This window comes from Embiotoca jacksoni, unplaced genomic scaffold (genome assembly GCF_022577435.1).
Source record: "Embiotoca jacksoni isolate LCO1_2020_lvr unplaced genomic scaffold, fEmbJac1.0.p SCAF_25, whole genome shotgun sequence".
Classification (NCBI taxonomy): Eukaryota; Metazoa; Chordata; class Actinopteri; family Embiotocidae; genus Embiotoca; species Embiotoca jacksoni.
The window spans coordinates 5,923,002-5,949,182 of record NW_027185376.1 but is presented as its reverse complement, the minus strand read 5'-3'; the positions used below and the strand labels follow the sequence as shown (position 1 = coordinate 5,949,182).

The 26,181-nt window shown below is 40.9% G+C and overlaps 1 protein-coding gene across 2 annotated transcripts in view; it reads left to right on the top strand.

The window, feature by feature from the left end:
• Positions 1–26,181, top strand: part of LOC138204486 (cadherin-18) — a 143,894-nt gene that overhangs the window by 105,291 nt on the left and 12,422 nt on the right. For both annotated transcript variants that reach the window (XM_069159793.1, XM_069159792.1), the window contains exons 5-10: positions 8,011–8,178; positions 9,521–9,708; positions 10,081–10,334; positions 16,048–16,184; positions 19,958–20,079; positions 22,654–22,771. In XM_069159793.1, the coding sequence (XP_069015894.1) occupies positions 8,011–8,178; positions 9,521–9,708; positions 10,081–10,334; positions 16,048–16,184; positions 19,958–20,079; positions 22,654–22,771 (987 nt within the window). The remainder of the gene's footprint in view (positions 1–8,010; positions 8,179–9,520; positions 9,709–10,080; positions 10,335–16,047; positions 16,185–19,957; positions 20,080–22,653; positions 22,772–26,181) is intronic.

Sequence of the window (26,181 nt, the reverse complement as noted above, 5' to 3'; positions counted from 1 at the left end):
TTTCAAATTAATGAAAAAGTCATTAATTCAGAAAATGAATACATAAAGAGATGGTGCCTCTACTTCAGTAGAGGTGCTGGCCAAGGCAAACATGGGCACATTGAAATCATCAAACTGTTTCATGATCTGATGACTATTCACTAAGAAAGTGTTCAGAAGAGATGTCTCAACTTCTCTTATGGTACAGTTTCTAGCAGGGACGAATAATCAAAAGAAATTGAATGTAAAACGGAGTGAGTGATTAAAAAGATGACTATCAAACACAATATACTGCACCCTGAAAGAGGACTATATCCAAAAAGTGTAGTACGAAAAAGTTAACATGTTTTAACTTTAAACTATGCATCTAAATCAGAGGGTGTCCCTAGAGGTATATTTAAAAAAAATAAAATTGATTTAGAGGTGTGTCCATATTATTCGCTTTCTAATTAGCGAAGCCCAGAAACATCACACTAGAGCAGCAAATGACACTGATAATCACACATTCAGAAAGAGTGGAGCGACTAATCAGTGAAATCAGCCGGCGTGTGGCTGGACTGAAAACCCCCACGTCTTTAATTAGATGGCATTTCCGACAATCACTTTTTCTACCTGCGCTTATCGCATGTCGGGGCAGCAATTAGGAAGCAGGTCAGGCTTTCAGCGGTCTAAATATTTACCACCAAAAAAAAAAACCCACAAATTTCTTTGTGATTTTTCTCTAAGTGTATTCAAAGGAACTGTTTGACATTTTGGGGAACAATTTAGTTCGATGAGAAGACTCTCTAATGTCTAGTGTGCTAAATATGAAGCGTGACCCAAGCAAAAAGTTGATTTCGTTCACGTACTGAAACCAAAAGTTCCTTCAGTACCAGCAACATTAAAGCTTGCCAGTTTCCAAGATCATTTTTTTTTGTCCTGCATGCTGCAGTGGCTTTTGTGCAGTCTGTACTTGTTACCTGGCAACCGCGTGGCAACAACAGCACTACGGTAAGTCACCTCCTGGAGAGGGGATGTTAATTAACTTTAGAGATGGTGGCAAGTGGGTTTTTACCTTTGAGCAGAGGCAGGGCTAGATGTTTCCTCTCTTATTCAGACTTTTATAATAAGACTAGCTAACCAGCGAGGTGCTGCAAATTTGCTGTGCGCTGAAGTGACAGATAATTAGATGGTATTATACGCATATTTCTCAAAATGTCTGGCTATTCCTTTAAACATGTTCCAGTATGTAAATGGTGTAAACAGGCAAGAGTTTCCAATAATAGCAGGGTGGGTCACCGAGCACCGAGGTGGTGCGAAGGCCCGATTTTTAATGCAAGGCATTATTAAAATTGTTCCAGTAGAACAAGGGTTTCCAACATGTGGCTCGCGAGCTGGCAGTAGCTCGCCACCTGCTGATCCCAACGGAAGATGAAACACTGGATTTTCCTAAATCTGATATTAGAACGCTTTATTTGACCATTTACAAACGAGTTTGGCCACACATGCATTGCGTGCACTGCAGTATGCATTTAGGCTACATCTGTGTAATTGTATGTATATATATATATATATATTGTATATATACCCTGCCACCTCATTGAAAATGTAAAGAAATGCAGAAACTAAGCATGCACGTGCTGTTGAATTTCATCTGTTACGGTACAAAATGTTTGTGTTGCGTATCAATTTGGGGGTTTTCACATAAAAGAAGCTTATTCGGCTGCTTTGGGTGGAGCTCAGCTATGTGACTGAACATGAGTAGCTCTCAGACACTTTCATTTTGTCGAAGTAGCTCTCAGAGGAAAAAAAAAAAAAAGGTTGGAGACCCCTGATGTAGAAGGACCCCCCCCCCTCCCAAAAAAAACAACAACAAAAAAAACCTCCTGCTGCTCATGTTGTGATCTGCCTCTGGATTTTGTTCAAAAACAAGCAGAAGCACAAGGACGGCAGAGATTTAACGAGTCAGACTGAACCTTTTACTCCTCAATGAGTCACTCCGGAGAAAATGTGAAAATAGTGCGTGGATGGAAAAGCTCTGTCACTTTCTGACCAGAGCTCTGTTACAATGACATTGAAATATAAGTAGCCTGACGTCGCACGCCCAGCGACATGCTAACTGTGTTAAGAACATTCGCTGCAATGGAAATTACTTGATTACATGGTTTGCAAATCTCAAAACTGCAAGCCAGCAAATTTAATAAGAGCTTTTCTACATCTCAGCAAAAGTACATCTGAGATCGGTGGCTGCATTCATCCTTTTTACACTCGGGTCATAACGCCTGTCTTTCCCATCACTACCGTGCATCTGTCACTTCCCCGCAGAGGCATCAAGGCCGTTCCCCTCGAGTCTCATAGTCGAATGCCCCTCAACCCCACCTCGCATCTGTGCTCGCTCACACACACACACACACACACACACACACACACACACACACACACACACACACACACACACACAAGACACACACTGCAGTAGAGAAGCCCTAAGTCCCCTCTGCATCCTAAATAGGCTAATTTCTCTGCTGATCTGGGATTTGTGAGTGTTTGAGTTTATTGGAGGAGCTGACACAGATCAAGACGTTTCTGCAGTTAATGGATTAAGTCTCACCTCTTGGTTGGATGAAGGAAAGAAAAACTTTCCCAGACATTTGTGGTGTACAACTCGAGCAGTCCAACCAATTCCTCACTCAAATATGTGATCCAATAAAACAATTTATGTTTGTAAAGTTATTTTTTTTAAAAAGCAACCGTGTACTCTTATGATTTCTTGGATTATTACAGATGCTTTTTGCTGATGTTATCTACCTTGTCTCCAGAGATGCTTTAAGAGTGCAGACACATGAGGATAACATCGTATTGGATGGGCCCCAAAAAAAAAAAAAAAACAAGATTCCTGAACCTGGAGATTGAAGAGCGCTTTAGTAATCTCCTATAATCCTTTTTGTTCACCCAGGAGATTGTCCTCCTTTAGAAGTTTCCAGCCAGACAAAGAGGTGGATAGTGTGATGGTATCAACTCTTAATAGACTGGGGAGGTTGAGTAAAAGGCTAACCACCTCACTGTGTCAAATGGGGCCCGGGTTCAAGGAAGTCAGCTCTTTCTCAATTATTTTCTAAATTAACTGACGAGCTCCATAGAGATTGAGTAGAAACTGTCTGAGGTGTTGCAGCTCAGAGCTGGTCGGCGAAGGGAGCTCAGGGGTACAATCTTTGTGTCAAAGTACTGACATACCTCTCAGGTACTTGGCACTTCCTTAAGAATACCCCGCCCCTCTTCCCGGGCCTTTTTCTGTGTAGTCAAAGAATTTCGTTCAAGAATGAATGCGGCTCAGTGATTGCATGTTTGTAACGTAGCTGCCTTGCATCACCTGCGAAAGTGTCGTCGCGCATCACTATGGGGCGTTCTCTCGATTGCCTGTTCGATTTCTAAATGACTGACGGCAGATCATTGTCACGTCTGTGGATAGAAGTGAATATCCACGAAGAGGAAAAAGCATCATATTTTTAGTGTGTGCTCTTTTTTCCTTTAAACCCAATGGTGTGAAATACTGCTCAGCAGCGATGCACCTTCGTGAGTAAAGGGGGTAGTAAGAGACTGGAAAGGTCAGGCTGTCTGCCTTGGTGTGGTTTTAATGGAAAGTGTGGCCACTTGCCAGAATCTCTGTGTCTCAAGGACCTCGGGTTAAGTAATGCTAAGATTGGAGTTAATAACAAAGGACTTCCAATAGAGTTTGCAGAGCCTGCATCATTACAAGGAAAATAGCTGCAAGCACTTTGATTAGTTTCAAAACTGAGAAAACAGCAGAACCATGCTGAGACCTGGCATTTGAAAAGAACACGGGGACAAAAATAAAGTGCCTGCGTTCTGACTCTAGGAAATATCTTATAGAGCCGAGAAGAGAGTTTCTTTTCCCACTGCGTCTGAAAGACGGCCATAATGTTTATAACAATTTTATAACAATGATTATTTATTTAAGTTCCTTTTTAGAATGCTTAGAAGATATAAAAAACGGATTAAAAAAATATGTGTACACTTAAATGCACAATTTAAACCTTATGTATTTTTTAAAGAAAAATGTATTTTAATATTTTATTTTTCCTGCAGCAAAAACACTTCCAGGGTGTGTTTAAAAAGTGAACACACATCTACCCAGAAAATCACAACAAGCCCAATATAAACGCTGGTGTTCATTATTTACACCCACCTTGGTGTTTTTTTTTTTAACCTGTTTTATTGCAATTTAAATTGAATTGTATGAGTTTTATGTAACAAACCTACAAAAAAATAGTCCAATTGCTATAAAAAAAAAAAACCTGAATAAGATCTGGCCCAACCAACTTCACTTCAGAAGTCACTAATTAGCTCATTAACATCCACCTGTGTGCAGTCAACCTGTTCTACCCTGCACCTTCAAAGTGGAAGTCACATGTCATGTAAATCATCCATTTTAACTCCAGTAATGCAATAGAGCAAAAAAAAACAACAAAAAAAAACCACCAAATGGGGGTGAATACTTTACACAAGGCCCCCGTATGTGCATTTTTAGCTCCATCACGTCTAACAGGGAGAGCAGCATAAAGTTAATATGTCCTGTCGACTCAGCCAGAGTTCAAACAGAGCACAGTCTGTCACTGTCTGCTTAGCATTTGAAAAAACAGACCAGCGCCAAAAGTATAATTCACTGCCAACTCACGAGTCATTTCACTCAGATTTAATTAGGGTAGTCACTGAGCTGGAACTATAGAGTTAAGATATATAACCTCCATTATTACTTTCAAATCAAAAAAAGTAATTCTAGTATTGAACAAATGTGCACGGGGAACAATGCAACAGTGCAAATGTAGCCGTTAGAAAACATTTTTATATGGTGTCAGAGAGGAAGCTACCTGGGAGCCCAAGTCAATTTATTTGCTTTGATATCTTTTGAAATAAAGGCTGCCTCGCTCGCTGCCCCACTTAACAGTTGTTTCTTTTGCAAGCAGAGCAAATAAGCCCAGAATGACACCACAGAAGCACACTATCAGAAGTCGGCAGATAAAACAGACTGAACCGCCGCAATATTGCTGAAAGTACCTCGCGAAAACTAAATAATCTCATTTGTCTTGATCTCACATCATCCAACGTGTGGTTTCTCTGAGACCTTGAAGCAGAATGCGAGGACATTCAGTGCTGTGACATTTGTGGAGAACTTTTTTTTGTTTTTTGTTTTTTCTACCAGTGAGGTAATACTGCTCTTTTTATGGAAAAAACAAAACAAAACAAAAAACAGTCTAAAAGGCATGAGCCAAGAGAGAAATACAACAGCAGGAATCAATGGGTTAGTGTTTATTCATACCGCTGCAGATGTAGCAGTTCAAAAATCCTTGTTCACCGTTCAGTCAAAGACGCTTCTTAACCTTGTCAATTTTATATTCAAGGTTACACTGGGATTACAAAATGATCTATCATTGGGGCAAATCTTGAATGTAATTTGCGGCACACTCTGACTCCTGAAACACCTTTTGCTCGTAAAACGTATTTCAGTTAACTCTGACTTTTGGATTCCTCTATTCCCCTCTGCTCTGTCATGTTAGTTTTGCCTTTTGGTTGATTCACAGCCGGTGAATTAACACTAACGGTGTGTGGGACCGGAGCCACGGCTCCGTGTGACAGATGATGTGTAACCTAAGATCCCCCGGTTCATAATACCGTTGACTGCCTCGCTCCTTGACCCACTTTTAATGATTATTCAGCTTGAGGCGAGTGGATTAGTCTACAGAGAGGAAAAGAAAGAGGAAGATGACCCATTGTGTAACACGGCTATCGCTGACTCTTTTGTGAAATTTAGGAAATCATAAAACTGCATACATTTTTTATTTTAATGGAAGCTGCTGAGGTTTGGATAAGAAATTGTTTGCTAACGCAATAATCGGGATAAATGATCATTTACTTGCTCAGTCATCGGCATCAGTGCTTAACAATGTACTTCAATCGCATTTTAGGAAATGTAGATACGTTCTAAATGTTTTAATAGTTTCTACAATACAGTTTCAAATAAGCTGATGAAATACAGCTGATACATAAAACATATAGAAGAACATTGGGGGGGGGGGGAAGATATCTGCCCCTGTAGCTGCTGGCTTCGTTCTGTAGTTCACTATAAAGACCAGCTAGCTCAGTGGCTGCATCATTTCGATGGGTTGCCAGATAGTTGTGGGAGGCTAAAATCCAATTAAAGGCAGGACACTGCATGAAACACAACGGCTTTTCATTTGAAACAAGGCCTTTTAATTTGAAATACTCAGTGTGCAGGCAGTAGTTGCAACGACGAAGTAAAACTCCATTTTGGCGGTTTTCGCCGCCGTTTTGTGCTTAAACAACCGTGCCAGCCACCCACGTGGTATGACTGTGGAGTAACGGCTTCTCAAAAGAATTATCATCGATAATACGCATCTCAAGGGGGTCACCTGAAAGTCTGATAGCAGCGACATTCAACAGAGCCCTGAGCTCCCAACAAGCGTTGGAAATATCACCCCGACTGTATAATATGGAGATGTAAAGCCAAAAAAAAACCTATCAACCAGCCACAGTGTGCTATTTCTTCAGAACTGTTGGCACATGAACGTTTTAAGCCATGATAGAGGGTGGAGGAGGACGCACCAATCAGTGTTATTATTCTGGGGGTGTTGAGAAGCTCTGCACTGTTTGCTCTACATATATCACCAGTAATGGTAACCAAGAGATTTTGCATGTCAAGACAAAGCAAACATATGTGTGTGAGCCGTGTTTGTGAGAGAAGTGTGAATGCATTACATTTGGATTCATGTTGTAGAGTAGAAGCAGTGGGAGTGGAGTAATGTACCACAACAAGTCGGTGTCCATGGCTTCTTCACATAAACAAATAGCAAAACATGGATTATAATGCGGTTTTAATTTGTATAATGATTCACATGAAACATGTGATAGGCACTTCCCAGTGTAAACACAGACCACTTCGGATAATGATACATCTTCCACCGGGGGTTGCAGTGACGCCTTGATTCATTCCCTCATTTCCACTCGCTGCAGGAGTCAACAGCAGCAAAGAGCATTCTCACCCGTGATCAACACCGTGCAATCTTCGCCCAGGTGCTCCTAGACAACCATTGTGTATTATTGAAGGGTTCACAAGTTCACGAGAACAGAAGTTTAATGGCTGCCTGAGGGTCCTGGCTCTGGGGGAAAAAAGCACGATTTACGACAAACACTGCATGCAACAGGTGGACCATATTAAATCAGGCTCCATGTGTTGATGGGGTTTCAGGAGCTAAGATGGCCAAGTAACCCTCAAGCACCGCAACACACACACACACACAAAACTAATATAGACTAACAGACATGTTACGGCCGGACGCACACACAGACAAATATATGTGCGAGACATGGACCTATTACGTTCAATAAATCACCTGGCGCCCAGCAACACAGAAGCAAACGCCGTTCCTATCTTTTTAGCTCCTTACTGTATTACAATTCAGCTGCGCGCAGTTTCCCCGTAGTGGACAGAGGTGCAGTCATATATCACCGAGTTAGCATTGTGAAAGTTCATGGCTGTGTTTTCATAGTAATAGATTTGACAGAGTGGGCACCTCCAGAAAGTTGCATTCTGCACCAATCCAAGGTTGCATAGTCATTTTTTTGAAATATAATGAAAAGTGAGGAAAGGTTAACCTTGGCAATGAGAGAACAGGAGATTCAAAGATGAAAGAGGAAAAGAGTTATAGTTGAAGTCTTTAAAGGGAAAGAAGTATGCAATGCTATGTGAGTAGTCCATAAAAACAAAACAATATATATATATATATATATATATATATATATGAGGACAATAACAGCAGCAATCATCTCTTTTCATGTCTTTGTCCATATCCAAAGGATCATTTTTTTGGTCTGTTTTACCAGCGTATTATGTATATTCTCAAAATGGCACGAGTTATTCTTCAACTAACTGATTATCCCATTTTATACATATATTTTATACATATATATATATATATTTCAATCTTAAATGGTTTGTTTTGTCCAACCGTGCAGGAATCATCAGGACTGCCTTAGCCGACATGGACCGGGAAGCCAGAGAACACTACACTGTTGTTATCCAAGCCAAAGACATGGCAGGCCAGGTTGGAGGCCTCTCTGGTTCCACCACCATCAACATCACGCTGACAGACGTCAACGACAACCCGCCCGCGTTCCCCCAAAGTACGTAACGGAACACGGCGGAAGACGATAGTCGACCCAAACGCCACGTTTTAAAATGTCATTGTCATTCTGTTGCAGAACCATCCGCGGAAACCGATGGTTAAATTAATAATGACGAGGTTGAAACAATGTCTAAAGATAGATGTGTGTTTTGTGCGTTACGTTTATGGAACAGGAAGACAGCACATTGCATTCGCCACGAGTCAATTTGAAAAGTCTTCGCCGTCAGAAAAAAAAGTTGCTTTCAGGCTTCTTTGCTAGTTAACTAGTCAGAAATAACTAAATAACAAATGGTCATGTTGATGTCTTCTACTTGCCTAAATACATTAGCTTTTATTGCATTGCATGACCAAGTCGGCTGTAAATACAATCAACGGCTCTTTTTGGCCTTGAGCAGAGGACCTCCGTTACACCTGCCTGAGGCACTTACATTACCGGAAGAGTATTTATTAGAAGAATTCCGTGTTTGGTATTTTTTATTGTGGAAGTGGAAAAATGGCAGGTAATTAAAAAAATATTCTAGCATGTTTGCACATGAAGGACAGAAAGGCTGACTATCCTTTACAGCAAGTTTTATTCTGCTCAAATAAAAGGAGAAAACGCAACATCGGAGTTTTTAGAATTTGGGGCGCCAAAATTATTTTAATTATAGTTTTCATCCACACATTGATTAAGTGCATACCAATCAGTCTGTTTAGAAAACAAATCATAGATTATTTAGGCTCCCCCTCACACTGTAGACCTATTCAGCATTCCTCACTGTGATGTATGACACTTACTGTATGACTCAGCAGTCTAGTATTGCAGTCAGATTTTCCATAATTGGCTAAATTAAATGAGCATTCATCAAAACCCTCTGTTTTGCTGTCTGGATTTTCTCCATTTTAATGATAAATTTAAGTAATGATAAAATTGTGATTCTTTGTCTTTGAAAGTGCCTCATCAAATCTAATCCCCCCCCACCACCACCCACCACGGCTCTGAGTTGTTGTTGGGTTTTTTTTTCCATTTGTGCTGCAGTGAAAAACTATTTCAAAATCATCAACATTTTCGGAATAATCTTCTGCCTCCGAGTTTGATCTACTCCACCGCAGCGCCACCAACCTCAGTTTAGCATTTAATGTCAATTGAAGCACTGCAGAGTGTTTTTAATGACATTCCCTCAGGGACAAATGGTGACAGAATCAAATTGCTTAGCTCAGCCCTTTTTTTTTTTTCTTCATTTTTTCATTTTTTTTTTTTAGGAGAACATTTAGACAACCATGTGGGGCAGAGGAAGTTGGTGATGTGCTTTTGCTTCTTTTTTTCTCTCTCTCTAAATGGATTTTATGTTCGTCCACAGAAAATTACCAGCTGTACGTCCCTGAATCAGCTCAAATTGGGAAACCGGTAGGGAAGATCAAAGCCAACGATGAGGACCTCGGAGTCAATGCAGACATCAAGTACAGCATCATTAACTCTGAGGGGGCCAACATGTTCTCCATATCCAACGACAGAGACACAAGGGAGGGAATCATCAGCCTTAAGAAGGTGAGTGCACTCTTCTTTCAAATCAGAGCTGGTATCTATCTTTGGAAGATGAGCAGGGAAATATATATATATATATATATATCAACAATTTACTGTTTGATTGCAGACTTAAATGTGAGTTTGAGTTTTGGCCTCTTGCAGTGATATAGAGCATTGCTTGGATGAGGAGGTCGTCATTTTGTTTGATCGTTATGCAGGAAGTAGTTAACGGCAGTAGTACGTCTTAAAAGACAGCAGTGCGTTAGTAATTAGTTTGACACTGATTTTACTGCTGAGTAAATCCAGTTTTTGTCGACTGGTGGTAACGAGGACGTGTAACTGATTCGTGTGCTAACCTTACGGCCCCCCTGTGGTGCCCTTTTTCCCCGACAGCCCCTGAACTACGAGAGAAAGAAGACCTACACGCTCCAAATCGAGGGCGGGAATACACATGTGGATCCTCGCTTTTCCTATCTCGGTCCTTTCAAAGACATCGCCACCCTGAAAATCACAGTCGGGGATGTGGACGAAGCTCCAGTCTTCTCTATGGATTACTATATCATGGATGTTTATGAAAACGCGGCGAATGGCACGGAGGTCGGCACGGTAACGGCTCGAGATCCCGACAGCAGGAACAGTCCTGTCAGGTAAGATACTCGAACTCTATAAATGTGTAATATTCAGATGGAGAGCAGCTCTGGAGGCATTTTGTCTTAATGGTTTTTGGACAGCGGAAAATCGACACGATTTGTCGCTGAAATTCTGTACTTATGGGGCAAAACCAAAAAAAAGAGTAATTTTGCACCAAATTTTTATACCCAATCAACATCAGTGAGTTAGAATAGTGTTTACTACAGTTGAAAAAAAAAAGCCTTCTGAAACTTAAGTCTGGAAATTAGTGCCTTTATGTGTAAGACAATTTTCTTTTGGCTTAAATGGATTTCAAAAAATTGGTGTCAATAAGTTAAAGTATCGTTCAGGAACGTTATCAAAGTCAAGGTATCAGTATCAGAAACATGTTTAAAACGATACCCAGTCCTACAAACATGCCCACTGAAGAAGCAAAGAAAGGAGGAAGAGAAAGTTAGTAATGTTAGGAAACATATTTTGTTGCTGATGAGCGGCCAATGTAACTCAAAAAACATATTTTTTTAGAAACATGCCACTCTTTGCCACACGGATTTCTTAAAATATATATATATAAAAAAAAAAGCCTGGTTACAATTTCTGTTTTTATTAGCCTAGCTAGTAAAACATGTTTGGCATACAAGAAACGTTTGCTTATTTATTTATCTTTTGATCAGAGTCAGCTTCTTTTTTTTTTTTTTTGCCTGCAAGATTACATCACCGAAAGATCTAAGGTGTTTTGGTTGTTGACATTGAGATTGAAGTCAAATAATATGATTTTGTTTTTAACTACAATTAAAATTGACATGTCATATCTCTGCCCCATGTAATTGTATGTTTTAGATAGGAATTTGAAGTTGAATAATATATGAAACAATACGAGATAATGAGGTTGGCCATGTTGAGGCTTTTCAGGTGGCTGAGATTTTGTCTGGGGGTCGTAGCAGTGTAAAGCATAGTGTGAAATACATGCGCTGTGATATGTTTAATAGTTTCTTGCTTGTTCCTAATACTATACATGCCCTAAAGGCTTTCACAGCGTCTCCAAAAAAAAAAAAAATCAGCTCGATGCATAATGAATCCGAAGAAGAATGAATCCTTCTTAGTTTTCGCCATCACCACATTGCTGATATTTTGACTGCGAGCTCGTGAAGTAACCCGAGGCAATACAACTGCTCAGCACGTTTGTATGCACTCTAAACACACGCTTATGTGCTGTTGGAAAAAAAGAAAAAAAGATTGATATTAGCCCTAGGCAGTGGACTAATCGTAGGTTTTCGCTCTGAACAGGTACCTCGTTTCATGACACTCCAGCAACTGCACTGCTTGTATTAATTTGACTTTTCTCTACAGCCCCCAACATAAATGAATGAGTAGCAGTAAACATACAGTGCTCATCAGATGAAGCACTGCTAACTTAACAATAAGAAGCCAACCTTTTTTTTTTTGCTGTTTCATGCTACAGGATTGTCGTAGAAAGTCTTGCCATGGGCTGCAGAAACTAGGGGTTTTCTAAACAACCTTAAGCACCTACACTTATGAAGAGCAATGCACATTATTTAAGCAGGTGGTATATTATCGGCCTGCACGCAAGCAAATCAAATCATTGTCATTCTGATCATTTCAGCCTCTGGTTACATCTGGGACGTAGCGGCAGACAAGGTGTGAGAATCAAAACCCGGTTCTGAGGGAGGATTTTTGTCACAGGGGCAGCATCATAAACAGCAGAAACAGGACACAACCTGGGGACTATTTAGGTGTTTCAATGAAAATGCTCAAGTATTATTTACTCGAACCCTCGAAGTTGTTTCACCCGATCAGACAGAAATCTTCTTCGAAGTCAGCAGGCAGTAGGAATCAGGATTGTCGTGCTCAGGCTAACAAGAGTCGACTGCGAAGTCTCAGTGATGAACAAGCCTCAAATTCCCAAGGGGCCTGTTTGGGTCTCCATTTGTGAATGTATGGACAAATACTGAGGGCAGCGAAAAATGTATGATCGCTGGTATCAGCATCCGCCTCAGGTGGGTCGAGTCAAGCACGAGTTTGTTTGGGGTTTGTGAGACATTTCTCAGCTGCCTCAGCTTGGTGGTGTCGAAAAATCCACGTAGGCGAGACGAGATGAGAGACCTTGTTAGGGTTCGACTTTAGAGTGCGCCCATACGGCTATTTGCTGGAGGTAGACGCACCAATCGGAGACTCCGTATGTAGCAAAACTCATCAAAGACAGAAAAGGGGAAAGGAGGAAAGGAACAAGCAGAATATAAACTTGCAGAAATGTGTCATCTTTGACCGCTCTGCCTGCGGGGAGTCTCTTTTAATGGAGTCTAGCTTTAACAAGTCTATGTACAGTGGATTTTGATAAAGACTTTATTCATGGTGGTCCTACATTTTTTTTTAAAAATCATCCTTTTTATCCATCTCCAACAAATACAATGAAGGTTTGTCTTCTTGTTAACGAAGTCCAGTATTGATAATTACAAATGTAGGTGTGCTAAAGCTAAATCTGGTCTGTTGTTGTCTGGATGGAGGAAAATGCCGGAAAATATCTGACAACTTTTCAAACTGGAGGGTTGTTTTCCGCATCGAGGCATTTAATGAGGGTGCTAGCAAACTATCACAAAAATAAATGGTACAAAACCTGAGAATTGTTTGCTCTGTGTTTCTGTGAATTGTAAGCCAGCTTCAGCATCGTCCATCCTCAGTTACATCCTCTTTGTTTTACACATTAGCGCATTACACCAATATAAGGAACTTTTGTGAGCTAGAAATGAACACGCATCGTACGTTCGTATGGCAGTTGAGTCTCATTAGCTTCTTGCAGAGGAAGGTTGACAGAGGAGAAGATAAATGATGCTGCAGAGCTGTTAGCCAGGGTATTGATTATTATGAGCCATTGGTGTTAGCCACAACAAACCAGTATTCATCAGCTATTATTACCAGCCTTGAAATTCCCTCTCGAGTGCATCTCTCCCAGCGACGGCACCGCTGTCCTCCGTGGTTTGTATGAGGTGCGCTGTGCGGTTCTTCATGATGAATGATGTATTATTTCAAATGGGAAAAAGACACGGGGTAAAGATTGATTCTTTGATTCGTGTCAGAGTCTTAACGCGTTGCGAAAGATTTGTAGTAAACAAGAAGGCAATCTCCATATGAAAGGGTTTCCTCGCTGTCCTGGTGGGATGCCTCGCCCATCCGTACATCACTCCCGGTGTTCACCACATAAAGAGGAAGGCAGTGGGAAGTATTTTCCATGACATCCACTTGAACCCAGAAAAGCTAAACAACTCCACCACCGCCGCTTGTGTCGGCATCAGAACGTTAAAAAAAAAAAAAATCGCGGCAGGGATCAGTATTTGGCTCTCTTTGATCATCAGACGTCCGCCCATGCGAGCAATGAAATGAAAATATCACTGAAGTGACATTTGAAATGATGAGAAATGGCGTGAAATCGACATCAAAATAATCAAACGAGGCCTTCCTGGGTCAGTACCTCTGGCTGCCTTTGTACGTCGTCATAATTATCAGGAAGGGGTTTTGAAAAGTTCCCAGCCTCGTTGCTATGACGCACTGCATAGATCCAAGTCAGTCCCGTCGTCCGCCGGCATTAACTCACTGTGACTGTGTTTCTTACCTTCAGGTATAAACAGCTGTAATATCAAATAAATTGATGGAAGGAGGAGGGATGGTCATTTCAGGCAAAAAAAATAACGATATGATATATGATGAGAACTATTTGAAGCCCCCCCCTCCCCCCTCGCTGCTGCATGTACACCCACACACGGAAGAAAGGACCGACTCACACTGTTAACTTGGGCTCCACAATTTCCATCAAACTTTTAAAACCCCTCGCCTTTGACAGAGCTGATGAGAAGCACTTCTTTGCCTAATATCTTTTAGATAACATCGAAGTTGATGGATGGATCATCTGCCGGGTGCTTTGCTCTCAAATGACTGTGCATAGTTGTGGCTGACTGGCTTGGCAGAGTTGCACTCCATCTCATTTTTGCTTACTTTTTTTTTTTTTTTTTTTTTTCCACTCAACTTTTCCACAGTTGTAGTCGTCGTTTGCATGTTTCTGCTGTTTGTATGGTGGCATCTAATTTCACAAGCTGAGTATAACGTTTTTTTTGTTTTTTAATGTTAATTTATTATGGAAAAGAAAATTGTTATTACCTGGTGTAACGTTGTTTACTGCTGACTAATTATTTGCAGGATGAGAAAATAACCACCAAACAACAAAACGCATAAAATGTATTGCAGGGAGCAGTAATTAAAAGCACTGAAGTGTTTTCAGTGGATGTTTCCCTGCAATTCATAAAATATAATTCTTTTCTTCTGCTTTTTTTTTTTTTTTTTTTTTTTTTTTTTTTTTACAGCTGGAAAGCCTTCATGCTCGTATGAGCCTGAACATTCAATAAATCATGACAACATTTCTACTGGGGGCTGCTGGGTACATTGGCAATCTATGCCAAAAATAAATAAATAAAATAGTTAATCATATCCAATAAATGCAGCCCTGGCATTAACAGTCCTGTACCGTTTCCTTCTCTCGCGTCAATAGAAAATTGTCGACTTAGGGTATATTACGCAGGAGAATGAATGCTGGATTAAAGGTGTAAATAGGTCATTAAGAGGTAAATTAGGGAATACACAGTCAATGCTCATTTCGTGCTTGAACTCGTGAGAGGAGCAGCTGAGCCCATTTGTGCTTTGTATTCCGCAGACTGCTTTACCTCCCGTTTGATAACGCCGTTGCTCGAAAGCCATTACAAGAGTGTAAACATTGCCAGCAGAACATCGCCTTTTGTCATTATTAAATATTGAAGATAATTGCTCTCGACTTAGAAATACGTATTTTGAGAACATTCTGTCAGGACCTAAGTCCACTTAAAAGCAGCGGGGATTATTCTATTCATGTGCTTTCGAGCTTGGGACCGGGCTTTGAAAATCACGGAAGCATAAATACATCCCCCCTCTGGTTTGTGCTTCCTCTGCACTTCAGTCTGCTTCAGCGTGCGGCTTCTTCGTGGTTCCGGTTCGCTAAATCTCATTAATTTAAGGCTTTGTTTTGGTGGTTTGACACGTTTTGGAAGACCTTCGTAGAACTTGAGCCGGAGGCGAAATGCGTCAAGTGCTCGCGTCTAGCTCTCTGTGGAGTTTGCAGATTGCCCCTTTATTAAAGTGCTCAGTTAAATGCTAAAAAGATCAGTTTTCTCATAATGAGCAGTATCATGTCAGTCTGTCACATCTTTCTTTCCTTTTATTCAAAGTTTGGAAAATTACCCCGATCAGATCAACAGCGTTATCTCAGAAACAGAAAGTGTTACTAACTTGGGGTATCAAGATTGAAAGACATCGTTGTTTACTGAGCAGGAAGGATCAAACAAAATGATGTTACTGGTTGGATTGTGGGCTCTGTTATTTTTAGAGCTTGAACCATATGAAGTCCGAAAAGACTAAAAAGCCTACCCTCTTTTTCTTTGATTTTGTCCATTTTTTTCTCTTCATCTCTCTTGTGAAGCTCCCAACTGTATGATACTGCAGTTCTTAATTGCCTGAATGCCCCTGAAGTGTGCATCATATCAAAAGCGACCCTATGTTGGCCTTTACATTAGAGGTATTTTTCTTTGACTTATAATGAAGTCAGCTCCTAACAGGACGGCCATTTTGAAGAACAACTCTTGTACCTCTGAAATGGACACTGAAAGGGAATTTTATTTTATTTCCAATTAGATACTTCCTGGACAGCAAAGAGGACGGAAAGATGTACTTCAGAATCGACGGCAGCAGTGGAGTCATACGTACGACGCAGCGTCTGGACAGAGAAGACATGCCTTGGCACAACATCACTGTAAGGGCCTCGGAGGTTGGTAGGTACCCAGGTTGCTTTTCATAAACCGAATGTTCGCGTGTGTAAATGCACCTTTTATGTCCGTTTACTCGGTAACACGTCACTGAATGAATTATCGGGGATTCGAGCATGAATTCCTGCGTGACTTCGGCGTTACTTCATGCACGACTTCAAAGCCTTTCATTCATGAACTCATGCATGAGAAACACATGAAGGAAAGCGTTAACTGAGGTGAGCGCATCAATTATTATGATTTACTGAACATGATCATGATGAATTCTTTGCAGAAAAAAAAGTTGGTCGCTAACTAAAGATGAATTACTCACGAGTTCATCATGTTTGTGGCCCCTAAAGTGAAGTGGTGATATTTACTATCCAACGTGGGTAAAACAGCAGTAAGTGCAAGAACGTGCTCGAACAATCAATGTGAGAAAAGATGTTTTTCATTTGTTATGATGTCGTTATTATGTCAATGTATTATTCATAGTAACCTGCAGGGAAGTGGACCAACCCAAAAATTGTTCTACAATTGTTTTGTGTTATTGTTGACCGTTTACTCTTATATGAATGTTTTGAGTCTCTAAAAGTCAATAAGAGAAGTCAAATGTATTTTCTTTTTTCTGGAAATCATAAATATGGCCATTGAACTGAGGATTTTTTACTTTGGCTGTAGCCCGACAATGTCAGCCAGCAGTTACAGTTATCATTATTTACATGTTGACAGTAGAAGTGGATTTTGTGGCTTTGAAAAAGGTAAATAAGCAGAAAGGGAGGCACAAACATGCACCGCTCATACTGAACTGAACCGTAGTAAACAACATGAAATGCTGTTTCTTGCAAAAGGCGGTGAAGAGATTGATCTTTCTCTCCACTCTCACTTCATTTAGCCTCCAGCTAATAAGAGAGGTTATAAATCAGAACCGCATTCAAATCGTGGCTGAGTTCTGTGTCACAACACCATGTTTAAAAAGTAGAAGTTACAAAAAGAAATATATGTTCTCGAGTCATACCCTGAGTTTTTTTTTTTTTCCTTCCACCAGATAACAATACACCCTGAGGGGATCACATTGTCAGACAGCAATCCAGGTTAAAATTCATAGAGGGTAAAATTGGAGTCCAAATCAATAACAACAAAAGAACGGTTCCATAAGAAGGAATGAGTCCATGAATCTAAACTGCATACGCTCCCTTTGCCTGAAGAATCAAATCTGGAGCACATTTCAGGCACACAGCAGCATTCATGGAGATATTCAACATCTTGTAATCTAACAGCTGTGTATCTTTAGAGCTATATAAGTTATTTCACTGATTATTTCATTGATTAATCAGGTAAAGGTAAGAAAACATCCTGCGTTGCTAAAGAGCAATAGTAAAGTGGTTTCCTCTTTCACAAAATCAATGTTTCTATTGCTTAAATTGGTTTTGGTGCATTGTTGGCTCTAAATGATACTTACACCACGGGATACTTTGCTTCTTGTGGTATTTTATGCTTTTCTGTGAGAAGTATCACGTTTTAGGCGTTACCTTTTTTGTCAGTTCCCTTAAACATTGGTAATTTCTGAAAACATTACGTAAATGATTGAATATTGAAACAGTGTTCAACTTGCTTGAAAACCCTCAAAATTGCAGCTGATTTGTGTCACTAAAATCAGCCAAACAGTGATCAGTACCTACTGGAATTATATTAATTAAACGTGTCTTCGATGTGAAGACCTTGCATGTGATTTATTTTGTAATCGAGTGATTGAAGTTTCCCGGAGAATATGCCGTACCAACCCTAATCTGTTCATTGGCACTCCTTGTTGGGACCAGTCCAATGATGCAAAACTAGTTCACCAGTTTTTATTCAAGGACAGCAGAGGACAGAGTGTAACTACTCCCAGCCACATAAATGCATTTACATTCTGCTTCTTTTCATGTGGCAAAACTAGTTTTATTTTATGTACAGTTTGAATTATCTATTTGGGTTACGCATGCCAAATATCCTTCATTTAAACAGTTAAAATAAAACCTTACGTGGTACAACCCTTCAACAGCCACTATTAAGTAAAGTGCTTTAAAATTCCAGTGAAGTGGTGCAGTGCTCTCTATGCATTTCAATATGTTCGGTTATCAGTGCAGCAAGATGTTTAAAAAGGATTATTAACAGCAATAAGACAGTGACTAACAGTATTTAAGCACAGCCCCGTGCCAAGTCAGTTAATAGTGAAATTAACAATTAAAGTCAAAGGAAAACAAGGTTGAAGGGTGTCATTTGCATATTGATTAGAATGTATTCAAATAGGTTAGAGTGTATTTTCCTTATAATTAACTACAAAATCAAATTAGTCCCAATTGTTTCAATGTCCTTCTCTACACTGAAAATTAATTATATCAATACAGGCCCCGCTAACTTCTGGAATTGCTATCAGGTAACTTGGATAATTTGTAATCACAATTCGGCAAATCTCTTGCCATCCGACAGGGAAGCTGCATGCTAATGTTTCTTTATCTCTTCACCTCTCCTTAGTATTCAAAGATACAGTTACAAGCCAAGACACTGTCAAAAGGCAGAATGATATATTTTTTTTTTTTAAATGAGCAAGGACACCGCTGTGTCATAGAGAAAGACAAAGCGCTGTTCACTGCAAACCATCCGGCAGAAAAGGAATAGATTGGATACGAGTGAGCAAGTGAGTCGGAGAAATGGATGCGTGATCGCATTTTTCTGAATCGCCTTGGTGTTTAAAAGCATTAAAACCTGCAGTATAATGTGTGTGTTATAACAAACTGCTGGTGCAGAGTGGGGAAAAAAAAGTCAAATGAAAGTTAGTAATACATGAAATCAAATAAAAGGATTTTGCTTCTAAATCAGTAGTCAACGTTCACGAGGCACCAAAAACAAAACACTATGCGCAGAATCCTTAATGCACAAGATAGAGTGAGTAAAAATCTAGAAGCATTAATTTAATGTAAAGACAAGTGCACCTGTGTGACTTCTTGCGGAAGGTTTTGCTGAGCAAGCGTGCCATTTTTTTTTTAGGTCTGTTCCGCTACAGACACTAATACAGTCACCTGGAAGCTACCCAGTAAAAACACTCTGCTCATGGGGACAGAGGCCCCCCAGGGGTCGAGGGTTAACTACCTTGCTCAAGGGCACCTATTGTAGAGGCAGAGAGAAATCACCTGCAACCTGTATCCTCCGAGTTGTTGAAGGTTTTTCGCGAAAGACGAGGCCATCGAACGGAAATCTATTGCATCTCAGATTCAAAATGGTTGTTCACATTTCTAATTTTTATCAAATGAGTGAGTGTTGTTTTGTATTGATGTTGCTTCACACGGCCCCTTAAGTACTAAAAGCCCTTTTAGCTTGACATTTCTGCACTCATAGCCCTGTGATCTCCAATCGATACCCGGCGTCCACTAAACTGCACAGACTGCAGAAAACTGGAATTTCACTTAATTATTTCAATAAGAAATATTATTTTTTCATGACAAAGGGAAAGTTTTACGAGTTCGATGAATTGCTTATGCCGTGCGGGGGGCAAATAATGCATTACAACCAAGAGCACCAACTGAGACAAAAAAAAAAAAGATCAGATGAACTTTAATAAACAAATTTGCCTGCGGCAACATTGCATCCCTCAGCGTTTTTATAGCGGCACAGCCAAAGACAAAACCCATAAACAGTTCGAAAGAGGAGAGCACAGCGTGTCCCAGTTTAAAATCGCAGTGTTCAATGTTTTACTTCACTATTAAGAGCTTACATTTGGCTTTTATGTCCTTTGTCACTTTATTTCCCCTCTGCCACAGACAACCCCAGCCTCCTAAGTCACGTCCCCGTTACAGTCCAGGTCCTGGACGTGAACGACAACCCGCCAGAAATAGCAACGGACGAGGACGTCATTGTGTGCGAGAGCTCGAGGCCGGGACAGGTGAGCGCGCCGGAAAAAAAAACTTGCTCCACGCCTATTTCTGTTTCTCTGTCCCCACACATTCAAATCTTCCTTCACCTCACATGGAAAGCGTTGTCCATTAGCCACACTCATTTCCCCGACTACACGCACTCTGCGATGAACTATTGTTTCTCTGGGCGGTTTGGGTCGCTCGGCGAGAGCCGAGCAGTGAGAGACTGTGGAGGCACCGGAGAGAGCTGCTTAATCAACCCTCATTCAAAATGAGTATCTCAGCAGCAAACCATGACAGCTCCAAATCGAAGCTCATTCCAATTTGCTCTCAGTAGTCTTTGATTCATTCAAATTAAGAAGGTTTTTGAGATATAGAGCAATCAGCAGCATGAAAATAGCTGAAAGGGTGGTTCAGCAAAGGATGATGGAGTAAAGACCGGGAAGACACATCTAAATACATTTTTAATAGTTTGGAGCTGGTTGGAAGAAAAGTTTGAATGAAAGTTTGTATTAAATTTGAATTAAGGTTACATTGAAGCCTCGGGGTTCTCGGCCCAGGGGATTAACGTGTGAGGAATTATAATGCGTTGAAAGAAACAGTGGTACACCACCATGCAGAAGACGATGTATGTGAAAGAACAGAGCTGATCATTAACATTTCACAATCTGTGTGCATTTCAGTTTGAATACCACAGCAATGGAACATTTTTATAAATTGCTGACAGGTGTCAAAATTTTCAGAAAACACCCTGTTGAAATGAATTATATGCAGCTTCTCTTTGCCTCCCGTTAGTGCCCTTAGTATAACCCTTGTAATACTGAAAGGAAAATGTTTAGCATGGCGTTTGTACAGATATATTTTTACACTAGCCAGACCTCCAAGATCACTGAGTGAATACAAGATAGAAGAATGGCCTCAAGAAGAGCGGAGACACATTCGATTGTCATTATGCTTTACACAAACAAATTACACTAAGACAAACAACTTTGCACCAACCTAGAAGTAATGTTTCCTCAGGCAAGCATTTTCAAGCTTACAATCAATTGTATTCCTTCCTCTGGTTCCCAAACATCCCATTATCCTGAAGTTTAAGAAGAATCAGGTGGCAGTTTGGTTTTCATACTGATTGGAAACCACAAAAAAAAATAATAATTGTGGGCTCTATTTTAGATCTGACACAAAATGGCACCAAGTGTCTTGACTGATTTCAGACTGACGTAGTTGTAGACGTACTTAAAACGAGGTGAGTTCGGGGATCATGTTGGTGCAGTGCTATCTTGAGGCAGCTGACGGCGACTGGCCAACAAGAACCTGGCCTTAAGTCAATGGTCAAACATTATTAAGAAAGTAATATGCATCTATGTAGATAGGTAGCACAACGCACAAACACTCTGCTTGCAACACGCATAAGGACATGCTGCAGACTTGCAAAAGATTGAAAACGAAAAGATTTCGATGTGTACGATTATTATTGTGAACATCAGTTTACTGAAATCTGCACACGAGCAGATCGGTTTCCTCTGCGCAGAAGAGTCCTTTCCTACGGCTCGGTAATATACGGTTATAGTAGCAGGCTGTTTTCAAAGGGAACTCGTGAACTCATAGTGACAACATAGGAAGTCATGCTCGGCGTGTGCTTGTCACTCAAGTCGTGAGAAAACCGCTGCCGAGCAACGGCAACATGACAGAAGAAAATGAGGCTGTTGGAACGTCAACATCGACAAGTTGTGAAGCAAAAGTCTACGTGATGAAAATTACAATATCTTACTTTCACATCAAACGAAACCTTTATTTCGATTGCCTCCGCCGCTTCTGAAAACGTCAGCAAACGCGTCACAACTCGTGAACTTGAGGTTTATAGAAAATGTTGAATACGCCAAGGTGCATGCATGACAATCTGATTGGTTTATTTTATGTTATGCCCAAAATGATCCATCATTAATCTATTAAAAAGTGGATTTGGACACATCCCGTGTGCTTAAATTGATAGAATATGACGTCGGAATCACTCAAAATAAAGAGAGCCCTGCTTCTCTCAGCCACCCCGTCAACCATGACATCCACACGAGTAAAACTCAAACACTACATCCCAACACTGCACTTGTCGAAGACAAGAAGCTTGTGCGAGTAACACCAGAAGCACAACAATGCCCCACATCTCACACCGGAGATAAGAACTTCCTGTGGCCGCAGAGGCTATTGGGGCGTTTTGTCCCTCAACGCCGGCTCTCTCCTCGCTCTCCGCGGTGTCTTTTAGCAATTAAGGGAGGCAATCTGACAAAAGTGGCAGCGAGGTTTCCCTGAGAACGCCGCTGTCATTGTTGGATGCCAGCTTCCCCGCAAGCCAAATGCTCTCACCACCGCTCTCCTTCAGCCACCGTACAGATACAGCAGAAAAATAGTACACGGCCGTTTTGGGCTGTCGGTCGGAAGGCTCCGACCAATTATGATCAACAAATCGCGAAACATACTTCAGAAACCAGATCAGCCCCTCCATGCAATTACAACTGAGTGATTCTAAATGGTGCAGCGGCTAATTAAATGTTGCAGGTGTCGCCTTCGGAGAAGTAATTTACGCTGTGTGTCTTCCTCCCTAACAGGTGATCCAGACTGTCACAGCAGTGGATAAGGATGACTTTGCCAATGGACAGCGGTTTTCTTTTGCTTTGCCGAGCCAGCTGCCGGTTAATCCCAACTTCACCCTCAAGGACAATGAAGGTAATTAAAGTAATCGATAGGTTTGTTTGCGTTTCTGATGAGTTTCGCACTCACTGCCTGTAGAGGGTAGCCCTCCATGCTCACGTTTCCAATGTCCAATAAGCTGCGCTGATCTCCTCGTAGCCCGGAGGCACGGTGAAAATATGCTGTCTGTCAACTGGGTACGCTGAGCATCTGATGACTCAAAAGCCACTGGGATGTACTCTGAGTCAGGTCTGCATGAAACATAAGAGTCATCGAGGTTTTGGTATGTTTGCACATTGTGTTGTCAAATGGATTACCCCGCTCAGCCGCTCGCTCTTCCCACCTCCCGCGTGCATTATTTTGTGCCAGCCCAGGGCCAACAGTGGGTGTTACCATGGCAACCGTTTTAGTCTCAGGTGAATACCTGGCCTCTCGGTTTGGTATGCAATCACAGGGCTTTTAAAAGCTCTCAGCCAGAAGATCTCTCAGATGCCCGCTGAGAAGAGGAGTTCACAGCGCTCCAAATGAATCTCCAAGCCAAAGAGAGCGGCGTTAAATAAAAAAAGAAAGAAAACAAGAGAGGAAGATAGCAGCACGAGAGAGATCAGAAAAATCAATGTGATAATAGGAGATAAGTCTGTTTAGCCCTTGGTCCAGTTGCTTCCCACCACAAGCCTTCACTTCCTTTTCCTCACTAGTTTCATTGCATTCGTGTAAGTGGTACTCGGAGACATCACTCACCTCCTGCTCGCCTCTGCTCCTCACGGAGAGAGATGAATCAAACGAGGCGAGGATCGACTCCAGCACCGCTCCAAAGACGCAGAATCTCCTGGAAGACAAAAAAATGATGTTTAAATAAAAATTGTAAGTACACACACTGTATGGTATCAGTGAAAGAAAGAGGACAGAATATGTACTTTCCAATGCTCAATATTAGCCACTCTACTTTTATTATATATATCTATAAGTATTTATATAATTCATCAAAGGATCCAAACAACTGAAAAAAAATTAAAGCGACCGCGCTGAACGATTCAGAGCTTGGTAGAGATCCTACGGCCACAATCCAATTTCTTTCTTTCCTTTTTTTCTTTATCCCAACATGTATTTTGGCATCTCGTCATGGGTTTGAATATGTTTGTGAAAAACACATGTTAAATATATTTCTTATCTTTGTCCCTTTGTTTCTTGATTGCATCAACTAGAAATACACCATTGGCACACCTCCATTACTGCTTGCAAACATCTCGTGCTGGTTTGCCATATGCCGTGTTAAGGAGACAAAGCTAACAAAAACAAACTAGTCGCGGTGATAAAGTTATTATTTGCTTCGCTTTCTGTCGATATTTGTTTCGCTGGTGGTAGATATGTTGCCTGCCAGGTGTATTACATATTATAGTTCCAAACAACATGTAAAAAATAAAGGGATGCCAGGGCGACCGTTTCATTGTCATATTTTGCCCAAGTAATTTACAGACCTTGTGATCCTGGATCAGGCACCAGAGTTAAGAGCGATTCAAAGCCCTCCTTAAATCAGTGTCTTTGGAAAGGTCTGCTTGGATCAATGAAAACAGGGTATCCCTCAGGAGAGAGGCCTTACACCCAAATAATTCATGGGTAGGTCGACCAATGAAGCGCTTGCGTGTAAGGCCTTTTTGACGAGGTCTGCTTCGAGCATATTAAGCTCTCAACACTTGACTTAAAATCCAAATCTGTTTGAAAACATTTCCCAGTCTTACAAAATGGTTTGTCTCTAAAGTTGTTAGATGTATTACAACAGAACCATCTGCATTGAAATACTCCCAAAGCATCTAAGAAGGAAGCCCTTCTTTCCTGGAGGATTTATTGCCGTTTTCTGGTTTCATGCTGTTTGAGTAATGGTGCCTTTTCAATTGGGGTTTTCGCTCCTACAGCATACCATCCCACAGGCTCTTGTTTTTCTCAGACTAGATCGGTGATATAATCCCATGTGGGATGGGCCGATTATGTGTTATAACATGGAAATAGAAAATTATTCCTTCTGTAATCATTTGTCAGGGAGAACCTGAAGGAACGAAGGGAATTTTCTGCAAGAGGCAATGTATATTGTACAATTTGTTCTTTTAGGGATAAGTTATCCCTCAAGGAAAATGTTTTACTCTAACTGGTACTCAGACTCTACAATATTCACAATTTAAGTCTTGTGTTAACCCCTTAAAAGATATAGTATATTAGTTAGTATAGGATTGGGAATCAAACAAGCATTCTTCCATGCAGGGACTCAAACATTAGACTTTTTAACCACTCGACCTGTTTAAGATCATGTTTGGATGCTTATTTGATCGGACGGAAGAGATGCTGATGCCCAACGCCGACTCCAGCTCGTTCTGTTGACCCTCGCGTAGCTTCACTGGAGTCGTTAAATGCCTTGATCAAAAGAACATTGAAGTAGTTCTCGTTTTAGAGACACCTCTCTAAGCTACCCACATACTTTGTTTGATATTCAGCAGTTTTATCAATGAAAAGAAAGTCAACGTTCGGCCAAAAATTTTGTGTTTAGCTTACAGATTACGTTTTTTTCGACCTGTTTCTGCTGTTATTTCCCCGCTCACTCTTTTACTGTCTACTACAATTCCTCGTCTACATACAATGATGAATATCACTTTATTTGTTTTCTTAAATTCTTCTCCTCTCTCTCATCTGCATAAACCTCCCTCTGAAATGTTAAGCTGCTTCACCCAGAGTTCATGTGTCTTCAGTCATCTGCGGTTACTTGGAGCCAGCATTTGCATTTGACCTCAAAAAAAAAAAAAGGTGTCAAACTCATAGCTCCATACCTCCACTGTGTTAGAAGTTATCTGCTGTGTTCACAATATCCAAGCGAGAGAGAGAGAGAGCGAGAGAGAGAGAGGGGCACAATGCACCATACTGTTGACTCCCGTGTCTGATAAGTAAGCTCTTCACACTCAAAGCAGCTTCTTTCATTGCTGTTGTAGCAGACCAACAGTTGGCAGCTGCTCTGAGCCAAGGCCTAATACCTCCCTCTTGTTGTTGTGCAACTGACGAAAATCCCTCTCAGTCACTCACACCACTAACTCTCTCATGACCTCTTTTCCTACTCGGTTACAGTTTGCCCACAATGGATCTTCAAGAAAGTTAAATTTCCGGTGGCTCTGCGCGCAGTTGTTGTGCATAAAGTGGAAAAGATTTAGAAGCTGTTTAATAATTCTGTAGTTAAATAATGATTTATGTCTGTAACTCATTCTCAATAATTTAACAATCATGACAAAGCTGGTTTTTTGGGGGTTTTTTTGCACTTAAGCTATAATCTTGTTCCTACTGGTGCTTTTCTCGCCGAGACCTGTAACAGCATCAGCTCCGTATCACGAAATCAGAACGGCACAGCGGAGCGAGAGTCGATTTCTAACTAAAGAGAAAACAACAGATTCAGCCTCGAGATTCGGATC